This window comes from Myodes glareolus, chromosome 24 (assembly GCF_982192425.1).
Source record: "Myodes glareolus chromosome 24, mMyoGla1.1, whole genome shotgun sequence".
NCBI lineage: Eukaryota > Metazoa > Chordata > Mammalia > Rodentia > Cricetidae > Myodes > Myodes glareolus.
The window spans coordinates 43,065,341-43,085,725 of record NC_142049.1 but is presented as its reverse complement, the minus strand read 5'-3'; the positions used below and the strand labels follow the sequence as shown (position 1 = coordinate 43,085,725).

General features: G+C 42.9%; 1 protein-coding gene and 1 non-coding gene across 4 annotated transcripts in view; one reads left to right on the top strand and one right to left on the bottom strand.

Moving 5' to 3' along the window:
- The window catches only part of Nell1 (neural EGFL like 1), an 822,199-nt gene that overhangs the window by 548,821 nt on the left and 252,993 nt on the right, over positions 1-20,385 (bottom strand). For all 3 annotated transcript variants that reach the window (XM_048442384.3, XM_048442394.3, XM_085682700.2), the window contains one exon: positions 3,529-3,657. In XM_048442384.3, the coding sequence (XP_048298341.2) occupies positions 3,529-3,657 (129 nt within the window). The remainder of the gene's footprint in view (positions 1-3,528; positions 3,658-20,385) is intronic.
- On the top strand, positions 12,173-12,279 carry LOC125405967 (U6 spliceosomal RNA). The gene has a single exon (XR_007233740.3). It is a non-coding gene; the product is annotated as a U6 spliceosomal RNA (small nuclear RNA).

Sequence of the window (20,385 nt, the reverse complement as noted above, 5' to 3'; positions counted from 1 at the left end):
ACCAGAGTGTCAAGAAACACTGAAGTAGAAAGGCACTGGAGTTTATCTTAGCTGAATTTCTCTGAGTCTCTGCATGGGTAAAGTGGGAATAACAGCAACCACTTAAAGTGGGGTTGACAGTGTTGTCATGTGCTCACAGATTCATCTAAATCTCCAAAAGTGTAACCAACACAAAAGGAGTCTGGGAAACCCAGGGCATTCTATAACTAAATGATCGTTCATCGTACCGTTCTTACCATGCAGGATGCCCAGGATGGGAAAGCCAGGATGCCCTACAAATAAAAGCTCAGTCATCCCACCATTGTCATCCTACAGGATGCACAGGATGCCGTGTTATCCCTCGTCCTTCCACAGAGCACTTTGCTCCAGTTTATGAAGAGCTGCCCAGACTCCAATTTTAGTAGCAAGGGTGCCAACAGGACAGTTAACGCTGTGGTTGTCCTGAACACGGCTTCTGTTTCACGCTAATGTATCAGAAACTATCTAAGACCAATGCGGTGAAAAGGCCATCGCAGAGGGAGGAAGCCCCAGTCCACCAGATCCATAAAACGTTGAAATCCAATGAAAGTCGTTTGCAAAATGGGGACTGTAACTGCTCCAGACACACAAGGCAAAAATGAGACCTGGTGAGTTGTATCAACCCTGACAGAAGGTTTTATTATCTCTCACTGATTGCTCAGGAGTTCCAACATCTCGGCTGTTTTTTATGACCTCGGAAGACCAGGAGTCCTTAATGCACCGGAGCTCTGTTACCATGGGAGGAAGGTAGGAAAACTGAAAACCCTTTGTGCTTTCTTTACCACTGAGAGTCTGAGCAGATTTTTCAAGATTTTCTGGACAGAGTGTGTGATATTTTGTTTTAATTTCAGGCTAACCTTGCTCACTGTGGTTTTTGCAAGGCAGAGCATTTTCGCTCATTAACTGCATACACTCCTAGTCGTCTATAAGCTCCAGTGAGACACTGCATCCCGGGTGTCCTTGGGTACCCACCTCTAGGATGGCCTGCTACATGTTACTGCATGGAAATTCCAAGGGAAGGACTCAGAAAATGCCAAGAACTACGCGTAACTAGTGGGAGAACGGTACAGCTACCGATCTACCTTCTCCCAAACTGCCCCATTCTCTCCTCTTGCCACACTCCTACTGGATTCAAAGGGAAGAGGTAACACAACTCCAGGTCCAGCGGGAGGAACATGAGATCAGATCTACCAGCATCCCCTGCTCTTCCCCGAATACCAGATGAGGGGTGTCAGGAGGAGGCAGGAAATGATCCAGGTCTGAAAACTAAGATGGAACATTATCTGCTGGTCTGGGAGTCAGGGCCTTGGAAAACACCTTCTAGAAAGAAATACCTTTAAAAATGAAAACTGAGAACCTCACACAGAGATTTGCCCTTCAGCCTTTCCTTACCTGGGCTGCTGCAGGGTGGCAGAGACTATAGGAACATCAGGATGGAGGTCAGTACCACGTAACCGCAGGGATGCAAACTCAAAGATCAAGTGCAACATGTTGGAGATGGCGCACACATGCTATAAAGGTTGGCATCCACTGTATGTGTTCCCCAGTACCCCTTTGGATGCCCAGCATGTGATCTGTGCTTCACCACTGAAGTTCTGTTATTATACACTAGAAACATCCATGACTTCTATTCAAGGCTGACCTGTGTCCATGAACAAGTTCTCTGGAACACCTGAGCTGTCTCTATGACGACAGAGAAATGTCTACAGCCCCAGCCCCATCCCCAGGGCACCAGCACCGAGCAAGCATGCTCTCCTGAAGCCAGATCCAGATGGTGAGCTAAGCATGAGCATTCCAAGAAAAGAGTGACTCAAACCTACAGTCATACTGAGTAACTCATTGTTAAAAAGGGCCTCCCACAGAGAGGGCAACTTTAATACCACAGGTCTCTCTTGGAGTCGGTTCTATATAATAAAAAGTAGAATCAAGAGAGAACCAAAGAGCCTCAGCAAGCATTCACAGCAGCATTATCCCCACCTTCTCCCAGGTCTCAATTGCTCATGGGACATGGTGGAGTGCTTGACCCCAGGGGTCACTGTATGTGGACTCCACTACCACTTTTAAAATGGCTCAGAGTTCAGCCCAACATTTATCAGAAGGTAGGAACATAAGTCTGTCAGTTCATTACATAGCTCGGAAGCGTTTCCCGTGCTGATTGGCTGGGAGAATGTTCACATTGACTTCCTTTTTCTAATTAAATAAAATATAGCATGAAATGTAAAGAAATGACTTAATGTGAACTGTTGAAATTAATTATGTTCCTCCCCAAATTAACAAAGCTCGAAGAATAAATTCAAGGGTGGATTAAAAAAAAAATCTTAATCAAAGGGGTAACTTCATTCTCCCAAGGGGCACCAATCAAGTTCAAAGCAGAAAAGCAAGCAAAAGAAAAACAAAAAGATTAAAAAGAGGGAGAAAGCCCACTAGTTAGAATATTGCTAGTGACCCAGATAGAAGGAAACAAGAAAGCCTTCCAGAGTAAATGAAAGGACAGGGACTCCCTCCAAAGTGACCACTGGGAGCCAGCAGACACTACTTCAAAGAACCAGCCAGCTCTTTGACCGGTCAAAGTTTAACAGGGGACAGGAATACAGAATACAGACCAAACAGGCATTTACCCTTACCGTCCCCTGAGAACATCGTCTGTACCCTGAGAAACTGGACCCCACTTTAGAACCAGGCTCCTCACAGGGCAGTGACTAGACATTACATTTGCTCAATTCAAGAAACCCACCTCCCTCACGGGCCACCGCTGCTTGATATTCAACAATCAAGATGAAAAGAGGGACTGAGTTAGAACCAGGAGAAGCAGAGCAACAGCCCCATCCATCGTGACTCTGTCTCAGAGAGCTTTTCTGCTCTGAGGGCAGGGACCAGAGGGAGCCTCTGAAATGGACAGGATTGCATATATAAAATGAGGTCAGAGCAAGCCCCACCCCTCTGCCTATCAAAGGGGTAGAGGTGTGCAATGCCACCATCAGCATGTGGGGTGCTGAGCGTGGGAAAGGTGCACACACAAAGCAGAGGAGGTGCTCAGTTGTACCTGAGGCCACATCATTGTTATTATAATGGTGTCAGTTCACAGATCCAAGTTACAGGCCCATCACTTGATCCTTGGTAAAGATCATAAAGTGACAACTTATGGGTCAACCACTAAGAAACTCAACTGGACAAGCATTCTGCCCTTGGGAAGCGAAGATAGGAGCTGGGCCTAAGCCAAGCTGTGACTGTGATTTGAAAAGGGAACTCATTCGCCACATCTCGTGGCTTTGGCGATGACACTCCCTCTCAATAATTAAACAGCAAGTGCGCTTCTGGCTGCCCTGGGGTTGGTGTGGACACGGAGGGCACTTTATGATCTTACATACCTCTTAGTTTCTCATGTGGATCTGCCTGGAGCAAGCATGGGAACAGGAGCCCTGGCATAGCTGATTCCATATTTTCTGTGTAGCTGAAACCATACTTCTCTGCCACGCCCCCCCCCCCCCCCAGGGCCTCTCTGCCGCTTACCTTCACAGTACGCAGAGTTGCCCTGCACGGAGATGTATCCGCTCTTGCACTCACAGGTCGCTTTTGTATTCCAGTTTTTGCATTCCGAGTTTTCTCCACACTTAGGTGCTTCTGCACAGAAGTTATGACCTACAGGACAGAGAGAATATTTTATGTTCAGAAGTGATGGGGGAGGAGGCCTGCAAACAATAAAGCATACAGCACCTTCTATGATGTGAAGGTTCACAGAGACAGACCATGGCAGCATGTAGGACTAAGCTGAGTTGGAGCTATAGGGCAGGAACAAGAAACCATGGGCTTCCCTGTGTTTGAGAGAGTGTTTCCTGATAGCCAGGGTAGCCCGATCTGCTAAGCTCCTTCCTGCCTAGGGATCAAAGCCGTGCCCATCTGAAAGATCCCATTGATTCTTACGTGGTTAGCATCTTTACAGCTATCTTAGTAGACAAAGCTTGATGTGTAAAATAAAAGCATAACACAAATATAAGGACAACGAAGATACAGTTGATCTAATGTGAATATTATCAGTATATATCCACTCCTGCCAGGCTTCATTACTTTCTACATAGTTATGATCTTGTCACACGCCGGTACTTATTTCTAAACAAATACTTAGCTTTTCTCATCTTCAAAGTCCCATAAATACAATCATACTGTTCATATCCTTTTAGATGTCTTTATTCATGTTAATATACTCTAACCACGCTAATGCCTCTGAGATGAGTATTCGTTTGTCAATGCTGTATAGTTTTCAGGGTTATGAGCAGTCCATAATTCACATTTATGTACTATACTAAAAATCAACATTGGCACCGGGCAGTGGTGGCGCACGCCTTTAATACCAGCACATGGGAGGCAGAGGCAGGCGGATCTCTGTGAGTTTGAGGCCAGCCTGGTCTACAAGAGCTAGCTCCAGGACAGGCTCCAAAGCTACAGAGAAACCCTGTCTCGAAAAAAAAAAATCAACATTGGCGCTATTTGCATGTTTTGAAATATAAAATGGTTGCTAAAGTATTAATGAGCATATCCTGGACACATGTTATAAACACACTTTTGAATTGTTTTGTCCCACACGTCCTCCAAAATCCCTGCTATCCCTTGGAGGATAGTTATCCTACGCCCTCAAGCATCTATTAGAAATCTCTCTTGTGGGGATACTCAGATGGCTCCGAACTCAATTTTAGCTTAGGTCAAATGTTCAAGCTAGGTGTTATGGCCCATGCACTGTCCTCCAAGCACATGGGAAGTTGAGGCAGAAGGATCACAAGTTCAACACCAGTCTTTACACAGCAAGACTGCCTCATTTAAGCAACCAATCAATAATAGCACTATCCACATATTTGAAAACTAATTCTACGCTCTAGAGGTATTTGAACTGCATTTGAAGACATGATTCTCTTAGTTTGCATATTGTTGTTGATACCGTAGTTAATCTCATAACCACTCCTTGGGTGGTCGTGTGCTTCTGTCAATGAAGATTTTTACACTTTATCTGGCTGGCTGGTTGCTGAGTGGAAGGCTGCCTTGGACTGGCTTGATTTCCTAGTCTTTACTGTCACTCATGAGCACAAACTTGCTTTCGCACTGAAGGGTCCTCGGGGTGGGGCTTGGATCTGAGAAAATAGAGGTGCTGCCTTTCCTTGCTTCGGAAACACCTGCCACCCCTCTTCTCCATTCACTGTTCCAGTGTTTCTTTCCAGAATTCTAACTGCATCACACGACAGGATTTCTCCTGATTCTTAGACTTGCTGTCATATAATCTATATCTTTCTCTTGTCCTCTCCTTGCTGAATTGCAGTGAATTCTCCATCTACTTTCATTAATTCTCTCTCGGGCTGTGACACACTCTGCCTCAGTCTCTCAAATGGTTTTAAATCTTCCTTATATTTTTAGTCTGGAATTCAACGTGGTTCTTTTTAACCTACTAGGTTAATTTGATAGCATTTCCTCTATTCTTCTTTTAATCCTTTAAACATGTATTTATGCTGATGCTTTAGCCACAGTCAGCCCACGCACGCCATTTTGCAGTTGGTTATTTATGCTGAGCATCATTGATACTGTCTTCGTTTCTTTTCCTTTCATTGTACATGGTTCTTTTCTTTTTGAGCTTGTATTGTTTGAAACTGAGTATGTAGGAAATATTCCTGACTTGGGTTTTAGTATTTGTGTTACTTCTTGCCAGGTGCCTGAAGGAATTCTCATTGTAAGTTCATTTTAAAGCCTCGAGGTGAGTACTGAGCCACACAGATAGGATATCCGCTAGCCCTGAGCTTTCTGGAATGCCAACTTTTCTCCTGTAGACCTGAATCTAGATTCAAGACTGACAGGTAAGCCTTTTCTTAGGGGTTTCCTTTTTAGTATTTGCGGGAACCACCCTTTGGGATTCTCAGGCAGATCACACTAGCACCAGGCTGCCTCCTTCCATTGGAAGTCATGCAGAAAACCAACAGAGATGAAAAACCTGCTCTCAGGAAAAATGCCAACTCCAGCATGCTTCTTTATCTCAAGAGCATCACACTTCTTTAGCATGGTTTTTCTCTCTCTCTCTCTCTCTCTTTCTCTCTGTCTCTCTCTGTCTCTCTCTCTCTCTAGTTATACCCCCATCATCTACCGCAATGACCAACTAAATAAACACACACACACACACACACACACACACACACACACCACATAGCATTTGGAGGTTGAATCACAAGGCTAGGCTATATAAAAGTATAGGTCAAACGTGGTCAGATATACGCAGGTACTTTATCACCTGCACATCTGTAGATGCTGAGGATACTAATGATTATGCCACATCACACACAATTGTCTCACAGGAGACTGTACCTAGGGATCAGGAAATCTCATGTATAATTCAGAGTCTGCAGCTTACAAACGCTGCACATTGCCTCGCCTGCCTCAGTACATACAGAAAAGACGACAGTGGAGATTTCAAAATGCTGCTGAGACCCTCAGCCCTGACAGGCAGTTACAGAGCGGTCATGTCCCCTGACCCCCTCACACACAGAAAAATTACCCTTTTCCATTTGACATATGGATTATGGAAAGTACAAGCTCTGGCTTAAAAAACTATGCAAATCCCCAGACTAGGTAAAATTGCATTTTAATTCCTTCAAGCGGGAAGAATCTAGAACTGTTCATTTTTTGAAAACAAATTTAAACCAACAACATTTAGCCAAGAAGGTAATACCTTTTCCTGTGCAATAATAATAAGATTCCTACACGTGTAATATGTCTGGTATTGCTGTCGCTGTTTTAAATAAGTGTGATTGTATTACTGACATGAAGAACTCAAAGGGCCAATTAACATTAAACTCCTGAAACAGATCCTGATAGATCTAAAGAAGTTGATACTAGGTTCCCATCCTATTGGTGATGTCGATAGTGGTAATGGTGGTGATGACAGTGATGGTGGTGGTGGTGGTGGTGGTGATGATGATGGTGGGGATGGTGGTGGTGGTGGTGGTGGTAGTGGTGGTGATGATGATGGTGGTGATGGTGGTGGTGGTGGCAGTGGTGGTGATGATGATGGTGGTGATGGTGGTGGTGGTGGTGATGGTGGTGGTGATGGTGGTGGTGGTGGTGATGGTGGTGATGGTGGTGGTGGTGGTAGTGGTGGTGGTGGTGATGGTGGTGGTGGTGGTGGTGATGGTGGTGGTAATGGTGGTGGTGGTGGTGATTTTGCCAACAGTGACAGCTAAAGTTCAAAAAAAAAAAACCTTAGTACTGTTGCTACCTCTACTGTAAGATATGAAAAGGAAAGCTCGAACTCAAACACCTGAGAGGGATTAGAGCATGGAAAAGGGCATTTATCCCACCTTGTGAAAGGAACCTGTACCTACGTGACATTAGTAGCTGCATGTGTACGCAACATTAGTGTTTTATTCTGGGCTCCTTCTTCAGCCCAGACGGCACCGGAAGGACCCCGGGGTTGCTGTCAGCAGACTCTAACTAGATCCGGTGTTCTGAGACCTGTCTTCGCCCAAGTGTCCAGGAAACAAGAAATGAACAAAAGCAATAGCAGCGAGAGAGGAACAGACGCAAGTCTCAGGAATGTGGCAGACCACCTGACCTGAGTACTGTGATGACCGAGCTCCCATATCCCCCAGGATGGCTGCCTCTGAATGAGCAGCTCAACTTTCAGTCACTCCGTCTTCCTAGGTCACCGTCCATGTCTGAACCAGGTCTCTAATCAAAGCTTTCCAAAGGCTAGGGTATAGCTCAGTGCACCGGTGGAATGCCAGACTAGCATTCACGAGGTCCTGAGTTTCCATCCCCATCCTACATAAACTGGGAATGGTGTACACACCTGTGGTCCCAGCACCCGGGAGGCGGAGCCAGAAAGAGCAACCCTTTAAGTTCACCCTCAGCTATATCCAAAGTTCAAGGCCAGACTGGGCTAAAAGTTTTGTACTGTACAGGTCTAGCTGTGTGGATGTGTGAGTCATAGGTGAGGGAACTGACGGACAGACAAGCGTCTTAGTGGGTAAGTTTGTGAGCTAACAGATTAACTGAAGCAATCCTACCACCACCACCCATTCAGACTCCATTATTGTATGGATTTCTTCTTGAGACGTTCTTATTAGTGCGATCATTCACAAACCATCACTTCTGCCTGTTTTAAGTAGGTAGCCTGATGATCCTTAGCAACTGTACCTGGTTGCGAGTCAGCCTCGAGTCCAGTTTGAAACCGTTCTCCTCCGCTGCTGCCATTATCACTCTCCAAACCCTACCTCAGCATCTCAGCAGGCTGCCAGCCCATAAATTCTCCGCTAATCCTCTCTTCCTACCATCCTTCAGATGGCTCTGTCTCTCTTATCTGATGTGTCTGCGGAGCATGTCACTTAAGACACAAGCTTTCTTTTCTGAATATCCGTCTTTGGTTGTCACCAGGTCTCCCCTTCGGCCATTTATGTTCCAGTCCATCTTCACTACACGTTTGTCTCGGGATAGTGATCAAGAGGGTCTAAGCCATGATGCCAGCCAAAAACAACCTTTCTTCAGTATTGGTTTTCTTCAATGTTTATTTATTCTCAAGTTCTTTATTCTTTTGTTAATTTTATAATAATAAATGAAGTATTCATATATAGTTATAAAATTGTATTCACTCACCCATTTCCTTCTCTATCCCATTCTATTCCTAGAAAAGCCCTTGTTCTTCTCAACAAGTGTCTTGTGTGTGTTTGCGTGTGACCCACTGCATTTAATTAGGTCATTTGTCTTAGCGTGGGTGGCAGGTTACTCTGGAACTCAGGCCACTTAGCAGTGGTTACACTCCTAAAGAAAACGGGTCCCTGTCTCCCAGCAATTATTAAGCACCAGTAGTTTATCAGGAAGAGGTAGGGCTTCATGAGCCTTTCTCCCAACCATAATTGGTTGTTGATAGGCCCAGTATTGTGCAAGAAAACACAGCTGCAGTGAACTCATTGGCACAACTGCCTTGCCATGTCTAGAAGACAGCCTGCTACCATACTCTTCCCTATCCTCCAGCGTGTCCATGCTTTCCACACTCCCTTGCACGTTGTTCCCTGAGTCTTGGAGGAAGTTATATAGATATTGGGCTTAATGCTCAACAGTACCCTATTCTCAGCACTTTGACCAGCTGTGAGTCTACCTTAGCCACTGCACAGTGCAAAGAGAAGTTTCAGGGCAGTGGTGGTGCACGCCTTTAATCCCAGCACTTGGGAGGCAGAGGCAGGCAATGTCTGTGAGTTCAAGGCCAGCATGGTCTACAAGAGCTAGCTCCAAACAGGCTCCAAAGCTACAAAGAAACCCTGTCTTGAAAAACCACAAAAAAAGAGAAGTTTCTCTGACCAAAGCACTAATTACAGGGATAAACACAAACATTAGAAGGCAATTTGACAACATTTGCATTTTACAAAAACATCAATGACCTCCCTGGACATGTAGGCAAAGGGGAACCCTTATTCACTCACTGAGAGCATAAATTGGTGCAGTTATAATGAAAATCAGTGTGGAGGGCTCTCACTGTTTCTGTTTTAGAAAGCTAAAAACAGAACTACCACCTGATCCAGATATGTCACTCCTGGGGATATACTCAAAGACTATCATGGAGGTACCAAGGCATTCATGTTCATACCCATTGCTGCTCTCTGTTCACCAAAGGGAGGGTGAGAATATTAATCAAAACTAAGACTGCTTGAAAAAAAGCATCCTATGGAAACATACTATTTTGTAAGCTAACTTAAATATTTTTAAAGACAAAGAAAAAGACTGGGAACTGAAGTATCTACTACAGTGAATAATGTTACCCCAGAAACCACAGTTATGAAACAAAAACTCCAGTGGCAGGTGTGGGATACCTCCCTATGACTCATAGAAACTCTGGTGGGACCAAAAACAGCACAAAGTACTGTATTGTTGCCCTTGGAGTCCACCAGACCCTGCTTCTGAAGACACCAAACACTTTGGTTGTAAGTCACGGAGAAGTCAAGCTAGATGATGCTACATTTTATAATGTCAGACAGGCTGTGCAGGCTGTCAGTAGTCTTATCCAGTTATGAACTCTGTGAGCCACAAGGCCAGCCCACCAGATAAGAGGATTCCACTGGTGTGATAATTGTGCAGCTGTTATGTGAGTAACCAATGCTTTCCAGTTGGAGAAGAGACATGCTCCACCCCAGAGAAATCATGCCTAATCTATTAAACCTGGTCATTCTTTTATGTTTATGGACTTAGAAGATACAATGAAATCAAGAAGACACACACAAATAAGTAAAGAAACAATGCATCATTCACGTGCTTATTTTAGCCTTTTTAAATAAGTGATTTTTGAGTCACTGCAAAAACTCTGAAATTAGGCCGGGCGGTGGTGGCGCACACCTTTAATCCCAGCACTCGGGAGGCAGAGGCAGGCGGATCTAGGTGAGTTCGAGGCCAGCCTGGTCTACAAGAGCTAGTTCCAGGACAGGCTCCAAAACCACAGAGAAACCCTGTCTCGAAAAACCAAAAAAAAAAAACCTCTGAAAATAGAAGTACATACTGTCATCTTCAATTTAGAATTTGTCCAAATGTCCAAAAGACTTTAATTATAAGATCTTCTATTCATTGACCTCTTCCTCCGTGTCTTCTAACACATCGCTAAACATGTTACACATATTACCTCATCAAAACCTTCACAACAACCCTAAAGATTCCTACCATCAATTTACAAGTTAAGGAGATGCGGCAGGGAGTTTGGATATCCAAGGAAAAACCATGAGAAAGCAACAGTCCCAATTTGACTCAAAGTTCTTACAAGGACCACTGAGAAAATAATTCTCCTAACATTTAAATACCTGGGGAACAAACAACCCCAGCAACATCCTCTTTTAATGATGCTTGAGGATTCTAATTCTTCTGAGTGTATAGAATACCTGAATAAAGCTCTAGAATAGGTTTTAAAACAATGACAAACCAAAAGAAATAAATCCTATGCCAACTGATGTTTGCAGGTCTAAAGTGAGAACTTCAGTGACCTGGAAAACTTATCATTGAATGGGTAGGCTGGGTACTTTCCTTGTTGTTGCTGCTGCTGCTGATGTTTGTCAACTTCACATAAGCTAGAACCCCCTAAGAAAAGGAAATGTTGGGGAAATTCCACCATAAGATTGACCTGTAGGCAGGTCTGCTCTTGATTAACGATTGCTGTGGGAGAATCCAGGCCACTGTAGATGGTGCTATCCCTGGGCAAGTGGTCCTGGGTTCTATAAAAAGCAGGTTGAGAAAGCTGGGAGGACCAAGCCAGTAGACAAGATTCCTGCTTCAGTACCTGTTTCCAGGCTTCCTGCTTCAGTCTATGTTGTGACGTTTTCTCAGTGATGGAATTGTATGATCAAGTAAGCCAAATAAACCCTTTCCTCTCTTCCCACAAACCCATTCATTTAGGACCCACCTGCAGTTTCGCTAATCTGTTTCGATCAGAAATTAAATTAAGTACTAAAAATTTCATGGACACATGCTGAGAATATTTACTTTTCTCCATGAGCAAAAGTGAGGGAATCACAAGCCTCTCTGAGAGCACAGAACACAGTATTGACTCCATTGTGCCTGGCTTTACTTATGCTGTGTCATTATAGCGAACAGGCCATTGCCCACCAATGTCTTCCTTCCAGCCTCAGAGCTACCTCGCAGCTCACCAGTGGAAGCTGAACTTTTGATCTTATTTCTGAATCTGAGTCTCCCAGACTCTCCACATCTATCTGTGGTGCCTTCATCTACCCAAACCAGAGACATGGAAGTCATGTTAGCCTTCATCCCTGGAAAGCTAGCCCTCCTCAGTCCCATCAGCTTCACCTTTGGTGTGTATGCATGCATGTATGTATGCATGTATGTCACTTTGGGGAGCTGGGATCACACTCAAGGACTTGCATGTGTAAGGCAAGCACTCTAAGGTTGAGTTGTACATCGATCCCTTGTTCCATGAATTTATCTTCAATTTCTTTGCTTCTCTTCATCTCCACAACTATATTACTAAAATCCTCTTTCCCACTCTGCTCTCCTCTCTCAAACGGAAACCATCTCATCTGCCTTCCTTCAACCCTTTGACTTCCTATGATTTACTCATCACAGGATGACATATACCCCCTCCTTCCTTCCCTCCATTCAAAATCTTGCAAGGGCTTTTCATTTGAAAACAAAATCTGTGCTCGCTTCAGCAGCACATATACTAAAGTTAGAACGATACAGAGAAGATTAGCATGGCCCCTGAGCAGGGATGGCATGCAAATTCGTGAAGCGTTCCATATTTAAAAAGCAAACAAAAAAAGAGAAAAAAGAAAAACAAAATCCTTAATATTATCTTTTCTCCATTCCTTTAACTCCTCCAGTATCTTTTAACCTATTTGTTATTTATTGTTGCTGCTACTGTTTTGTTTTTTGAAGCAATGTTCTTAATAGCCCAGGCTAACCTCAAAAACCTTATGTAGCATAGAATGATCCCAAGTAGGGGAATTACAGCATCATGCTGAGTCTTTGAAATGCCAGGGACTGAACTGGGAGCTTCCTGCATTCTGGGCAAGCTCTGTACATACTGGGGGACACCCCTCACCCCTCCTCCAGCTCTCTACATACTGAGGGACAACCCTCACCCCTCCTCCAGCACTCTCATCTGTTTTTCTGAACCAAGGACCTTGAATACCCACTCTTCCTGATACAATAACTCAGCCTTCAAGCTGAGGTTAAATAGATCCTACTCATTGAGCAATACGGGAATCTCTGTCAAAGGGGGAAGGTTTTCAGTTAAACAAAAAGAGTAAGTGATTACCCTCTATTACACAGAATGGGGTTTATGGGTGGTGATAATGTATGCTAGAAAATTCCTGGAAAGAGTTCATCTAAAAGTTCTCACCGAGCACGCAAAAATGATGAGCCAGATGGTAAGCATGTGAGACCAATAACTGACACATTAATTAGACTGATTTAATAATTTCATAATGGATGTACACATCAAAGCGTGTTGCAAATCTGAGTACACATTTTATTTGGCAGTGGTACCTGAATAAAGCTACATCATTCCCCCACCCCCTTCAGATTGAGAGAACCGTTTCTTATTTCCCCAGTCTAAAGTAAACACCATTATTCTTTCGCACAATGCCTTGACTCGTAGCAGTTACCACAATGGCTAATTATGGGATTATTTTTGCTTTTATTAGTACATGTTTATCTCTCCACTAGAAGTTCACCTCAGTGAGGGAAAGGATCTCATGTAAATTTGGCCACCTGGCCCAGACAATAGCCCCAGGCACTGTTGGCACTTGGCATTCAGCTGGTCACTGAATACTCATTGTCTTATCAAGCTGGAACTAAGTGTTTTAAAAATAAACAAACTGAGTCTGGAGAGGCTAAGTGCGTTCATTCCCTTTGAAGACTGAACTAGTGGGTCATGGGAAGAGATGGTTAGAAACGCAAACATGACTCCTAGCTTCTCTGTCCCACCCGAGTGACAGGCCTGCCAGCATTTCCGTCATCCAGGGGAATTCAAGGAACGCCGCGCCTGGTCTGGAAACACCAGTACTCCATCAGACACTGGCATTTTCCAGTACACGAAACCCCTGCACCTCCCCAAAGAAACCAGCTTCGTTTCTTATTTTACGAAACGTTCCATTATTTTTCACTGCCTGGAGACTCAACCTCAGAAGAAAAATCACTTGCCCTCCAACAGAATGGTACTCATGGATGGGATACCCAGATGAGGAGGACTCAATCCCGAGACTTCAAGTGGTGAAGATGAGTAAGTGCTCTGAGAAAGACAGACGCCCTGCTAGACCACAGCTTGAGGTGTTGCTCAGGACGCACACCTGCGTGTAGGTCCCAGCAAAGTGCCAATCATCTGTCCAACGAAACCCTGGTAAGCACCAAGGATCTACCCGGTCACTACACTTAGCAATGGAGGCGAATTAAAAACTATCATATATCCAAACACAAAGCAGCAAATGCCCATGTCAGGTTCAAGGAACTGAATGAGGAAACCTACATAGTGGGTGTGTCACACTTCTCTGACTGAGGGGTCAAAAATCTGCACTGTCTGTGGCCCTGGATCTGCATTTCTGTAATAGTAACACTAGTGAACCAATCTTGTTTCTTTAAAACCATTGTACTCCATTATAACCAAGCTCCCACATTCCCGCTGTCTAAGTCATGCTGGCTCATTCTCTTTCTCGCCCTCCCTCTCTCCCTCTATCTCCCTCTCCTTCTCCCTCTCTCCTCTCTCCTCCTCTCTCTCTGTCTCTCTTTCTCTCCCCTCCCTCCCTCTTTCCTCCCCCTCTCTCTTCCTCTATCTCCCTCTCCTCCCCTTCTCTCTCTTCCTCTCTCTCTCTCTCTCTCTCTCTCTCTCTCTCTCTCTCTCTCTTCTCCCCCCTCTCTCCCTCTCTTTCTCTGTCTCTCTCTCCCTCTCTTTCTCTGTCTCTCTCTCCCTCTCTCCTTCTCCTCTCTTCATGATTATGACAAAACCATTCACTCCTCTTGCTTCCCCTTGGGCTTCTGCCATCAATGATGGACAGCATCAGTGTGCTTTGTTCTGTGACATTTTCTACAATAAAGACAGAACAAACCTGACCCCAGGCAAGACTTAGGTTTGCTGAGATAGCTAAATTAAATACTGACTCAACCTTCCTAATGCTGAGTCCCTTTATTAATACAGCTCCTCATGTTATGGTGACCCCCAACCTTAAATGTAACTTTGCTACTTTTATGAATGAATCATATGTAAATATCCATTTTCCAATGGTCTTAGGTGATCCCTGTGAAAGGGTTGTTCATGTTCAAAGGGGTCATGACCTACAGGATGGGAACCACTTTCTTGGAGGGAGCACAGCTTGCCCCGTGTCTCCTGCTAATGCACTCCTCACCAACAAGCTAAGCAGTTCACCTTTGAGTTGTGTAGCTGGGCGTTCTAACACACACTCCAAATCCCTCTACCCCAAATCAAATTTAAGAAAGTCTATGCCACTCCACCTTGTAATTCACACAGGAGCACTGGCATGCTGGCCCAAGGGCCTCACAAGCAGAGCTGGCACCATCTACCAATTGGTTAAGGGAGTTGTTTTATGAGAAATTCAATGTCCTTAGGGACTCTATAACCAGAATACATGCCACAAGAGAAACCAGGATCCTGGGGAGTGTGAGGATTACTTTAGTCTTTTGTGGACAGACCTCTATGCCATCAGGACAGGACTGTCAAAGGAGAGGGGACTTCACATCCTCGAAGATTCTGTCTTAGGAAGCACTCAGTTTCTTCTGAGATCACTGACACTTAACTGTCTTCCTGTCTGAGGTAGCCCAGCCCCAGTTTCCGGTCTTCGGTCTGGATCAGTGGAGCTCCCCAGGGGATTGGAGACCCTCACCCACTAGATCACGTACATGCATGGGCACGGGGTTCCTGTCTTCTCTAGACTGTGCTGCCCTCCGGATGCCTCTGCTCTCAGTACAGCAGCTGCACTGGGCCATGTTAGCTCACATTTGCGGGCTTTGGATCTCACCCATCCGCCAACATGCAGAGCCGCCCCCTTCCCCGAAACACTGCCAGCTCCTCTGTGTGCACACAAGCCCACGTCCTCATTAAATGCCTCCTTTCCAAATCTCTTTCACCTCTAATACCCTGAAGCCATCTCTGAGATTGTTTCAATTATAAACCCACCTGAAAGGATCAGGAGGCACGGGAGTAAAATTCATGCGACGAAAGGATTCTTTGGGAGGATTTAATTGAAGAGCATAAAAATCTTAAGCAGTACAAATAATCTCAGCTAATTTCAGTCCAGGCCAGATGACAAGGCAAGTGAGCATGAATTAAAATTACAGATAAACACATTTGGAACAGATGTCGGGAAGAACTTTCTTCCAGCACCCAAAGTCATAAACATGAAGCGAAACCCTCCAAAGTCATTGGCGATGCTGAAGATACAATTACAGCTGATTATGAGGGAAATAAAACTCCGAGGAGTGTGTGAGGATGCCAGGGTGGGCCGAGTGATTGGTGTGCTTCCTGGGGCAGTCTTGAGAATGCACGGTCAAGACTACTAGCGCTTTTTTTCCCCACCAGCTTTTGACTGAGAGCACCAGAAATCCATGGGCAATGTTTACCGCTGGGTCTCCATTCATTCCTTCATTGTCTTTTCCCAGGAAGGAGCACAGCTGCCACCCGAGGGTCCATTGTGCCTCTCTACCCAGTGACCTCCTACCCCATAGACAGGCCACTGCTATGGTCATTGCCTTAAAGTAATGAGCATAAACAAATTTCACAGGTGGCTCTGAGGTACCAGAGGAAAAAAAAGCTACAGGAGTCAGTCAGGGCCACTCTGGGTGCTACACAGGTGACTGAGACCTGCAGACCCAGGAACAGCAAAGAGACCCCGGCTATGCCCATTGCATTGGATGCCAGGCAGGCATGTGTCTTCCTAAACTGTCCTATGGTCCTTTTCTGAGTTACACATGGCTGCAGCAACAGCCTAGGGGATTCAGCTGCCTGATCAGCTGGATCCTTTATCTTCCTTAAAGACAGAGGGAATTGTTCGCAGCATTTGACATAACCCAAGGTTTAAAGAAGCAAGGTACCCAAGTGCCTGGTCTAAATTCCAAGACAGCTGATGCACTGAACACTAGGCATCACAATACAATGCTATACTTAACTATGAAGTCTCAGATTCAAATTCTACAAAGATAAAACACACACACACACACAACCACAACCACAAACTCAACATAAAACAAAGTCCTGTATCTTCCATCTGGAATAGTCATTGGAGCAGTAGACACACAAGAAAATGTATATCACTAGTGAAAAAAAAAAACAAAAAGCAAAACAACATACTCCCTGTCTTCAACTGTACTTTAGGCACTCAGGCCAAAACTTGGCTGTGATCACTGAATTTGAGGAGTGGATGGGAGATGGGATGAAGTGGATGTAGAGGGGCAGGAGAAGGGGAGGGAGGAGAAACTGCAGTTGGTATGTAAAATAAAAAAATTCAAAAAAAAATAACATCAAAGCCAAACTAATGATTTATACCTTGAAGACATAAGTTACAACTCAGAAAAATGTTTTTAACATTATTATATCTGTGAAATCTGGATATTCTCTGTATATTTTACAGATATGATAGTATCAAATACAGAGAATATCCAGTGTTGAAAAGAGTATCATTTAAAGTCTTGACTGTAAAAACCACAGAACAGACCCCATCATCAAAAGTTCTGCCGTGTCCCTTACATTAGAGATGTCAAAACATCTGAGCATTTAAAACAATGTTATCTGTTAAGTTGGATATCTTTAAGGATATTGCATAAACACTGGCCAGAAAATGGAGGAGACAGTTCTCTCCAGTGTCCGGTTTATGCCTCTTGGATAAAGTGACTTACCTGAGTCTTATGAGAATAATTCTTAGAAAATGTCAAACTCTCAAAGCAGGTATGAGAACGGCTTCAATTCAAACTTTCCAGGAGTGAAAGCTCTGGGGACAACATCCTCAGCATACAGAGTTGACACCCTCTGAGACTGAGATGAAATGCGACTTGGAAGCCCCTCTATGCAAGCGCATGGAGACCACAGTCATTTGGCCATTAGCAATCACTGGTCATTAATATCCCTTAATATAAATGAACTCAACTCACCCAGGAAAAGACACAAGCTAACAGATTGGATACAAAAACAGAATTCATCTTTCTGCTATATACAAGAAACACACCTCAACCTCAAGGACAGATATTGCCCCAGAGTAAAGAGTTGAGAAAATATTTCCAATCAAATTGACCTAAGAAACAAGCTGGTGTGACTATCCTAATATCTAACAAAATAGACTCCAAACTAAAATCAATCAAAAGAGACAAAGAAGGGTATTTCATAGTTGTCACAGGAAAAATCCATCAAGAAGAAATTTCATTACTGAAAACCTATGCCCAAAATACAAGGGCACCCTCATATGTAAAAGAAACACGACTAAAACTTAAATCATACATTAAACCCCATACACTAACAGTGGGAGACTCTAACACCCAATTCTCGCTACTGAACATGGTTACCAGTCAGAAACTTAACAGAAAAATAAGAAAACTAACAGATGTTATGACTCAAAGGAACTTAACAGATATCTATAGAAAATTCCATCCAAACATAAAAGAATATACCTTCTTCTCATCACCTCATGGAACAGTCTCAAAGATTGACCACATACTAGGTAACAAAGCAAATACCAACAAATACAACAAGAATGGATTAACCTCATGTATCTTATCAGATCACCATGGTTTAAAATTAGAATTCAATAGCAACACTAATTTCAAAAAGCCAAGAAACACACGGAAATTGAACAAGGCTTACATGAATCACCAATGGGTCAAGAAAAAACTGAAGGAAGAAATTAAAGACTTCCTAAAACATAATGAAAATGACCACACAACATACCAAAATTTATGGACACAATGGAAGCAGTGTTAAGAGGGAAATCCATTCCATTAAATACCTACATAAAGAAGCTGTAAAAATCTTATACTAGTGAGTTAAAAGAACACCCGAAAATTCTAGAACAAAAAAAAAAAGCAAACTCACACAGGAGAACAGGAAATAATCAAATTGAGAGGTAAAATCAACAAAATAGAAACAACAACAACAACAAAAAATACATAGAATGAATGAGACAAAGAGTTTGTTCTTCAAGAAAATCAACAAAATAGACAAACCTTTATCCAAACTAACCAAAAAGCAGAGAGAATACCCAAATTAACAAAATCAGAAACGAAAAGGAGGACATAAAAACAGACATTGAGGAAATCTAGAGAATCATGAGATCATACTTCGAAAACATGCACTCCACAAAATTGGAAAACTGAAAAGAAATGGACAATTTTCTAGATAAATATCATTTACCAAAATTAAATCAGGATGAGATAAGCAAATTAAACAGGTCTATAGCAGCTAAAGAAATAGAAACAGTCATCTAAAGTCTCGTAACAACAACAACAAAAAATCCCAGGGCCAAATGATTTCAGCTCACAATTTTACAAGATTTTCAAAGAAGAGCTAATACCAATACTCCTCAAAATTTTCACACAAGAGAAACAGAAGGAATATTGCCAAACTCTTTTTACAAGACAACAGTTACCCTTATACTCAAACCACACAAAGACATTTCTAAGAAAGAGAATTACAGACCAATCTCACTCATGAACATTGATACAAAAATACTCAATAAAATACTGGCAAACCAAACCCAAGAATACAGAAATATCATCCACCATGACCAAGTAGGCTTTATCCCAGAGATGCATGAATAGTTCAACATACAGAAAAAAATCTGTCAATTTAATCCACCAAATAAACAAATTAAAAAAACACACGATCAACTCATTAGATGCTGCAAAAACCTTTGACAAAATGCAACATCCCTTCATGATAAAGGTTTTGGAGAGAGCAGGGATACAAGGAACTTACCTTATCATAATAAAGGCAATAAACAGCAAGCCAACAGCCAACATCAAACTAAATGGAAAGAAACTCAAAGTGACACACTGAAATCAGGAACAAGACAAGGTTGTCCACTCTCTCCATATCTATTCAATACAGTACTTGAGGTCCTAGCTAGAGCAATAAGACAATAAAAGGAGATCAAAGGGATCTAAATCAGAAAAGAAGAAGTAAAACTCACACTATTTGCTGATGATATGATAGTATATTTAAGTGGCCTCAAAAATTCTTCCAAGTAACTTCAATAACTCATAAACACCTTTAGTAATGTAGCAGGATACAAGATTAACTAAAATAAATAAATAAATAAATGCCAGTAGCCCCTCTTTAAACAGATGATAAATGAGAAAGAAATAAGAAAAACATTACCTTGCACAAGAGCCACAAATATCTTGGAATAACTCTAACCAAACAGGTAGGAAACCTGTATGACAAGAACTTTGAGTCTTTGAAGAAAAAAATTGAAAAAGACACCAGAAAATGGAAAGATCTCCCATGCTATTGGGTAGATTGAATTAACATAGTAAAAATGGCAATCTTACCAAAAGCAATCTAGAGATCCAATGCAATGCCCATCAAAATCCCAGCAGAATTATTCACAGACCTCAAAAGAATGATATTCAACTTCATATGGAAAAGAAAAAAAAAGCCAGAATAATCAAAACAATTCTGTACAAGGAATTTCTGGAGGCATCACTATCTCTGACTTCAAATTCTACTACAGAGTTACAGTGCTGAAAACAGCCTGTTATTGGCATAAAAACAGACAGGAGAATCAATAGAACTGAATCAAAGACCTGGGTACTAATCCACATACTTTCAAACCTCTAAGTTTTGACAAAGAAGCAAAAAATATCAAATGGAAAACAGAAAGCATATTAAACAAAAGATGCTGGCATTACTGG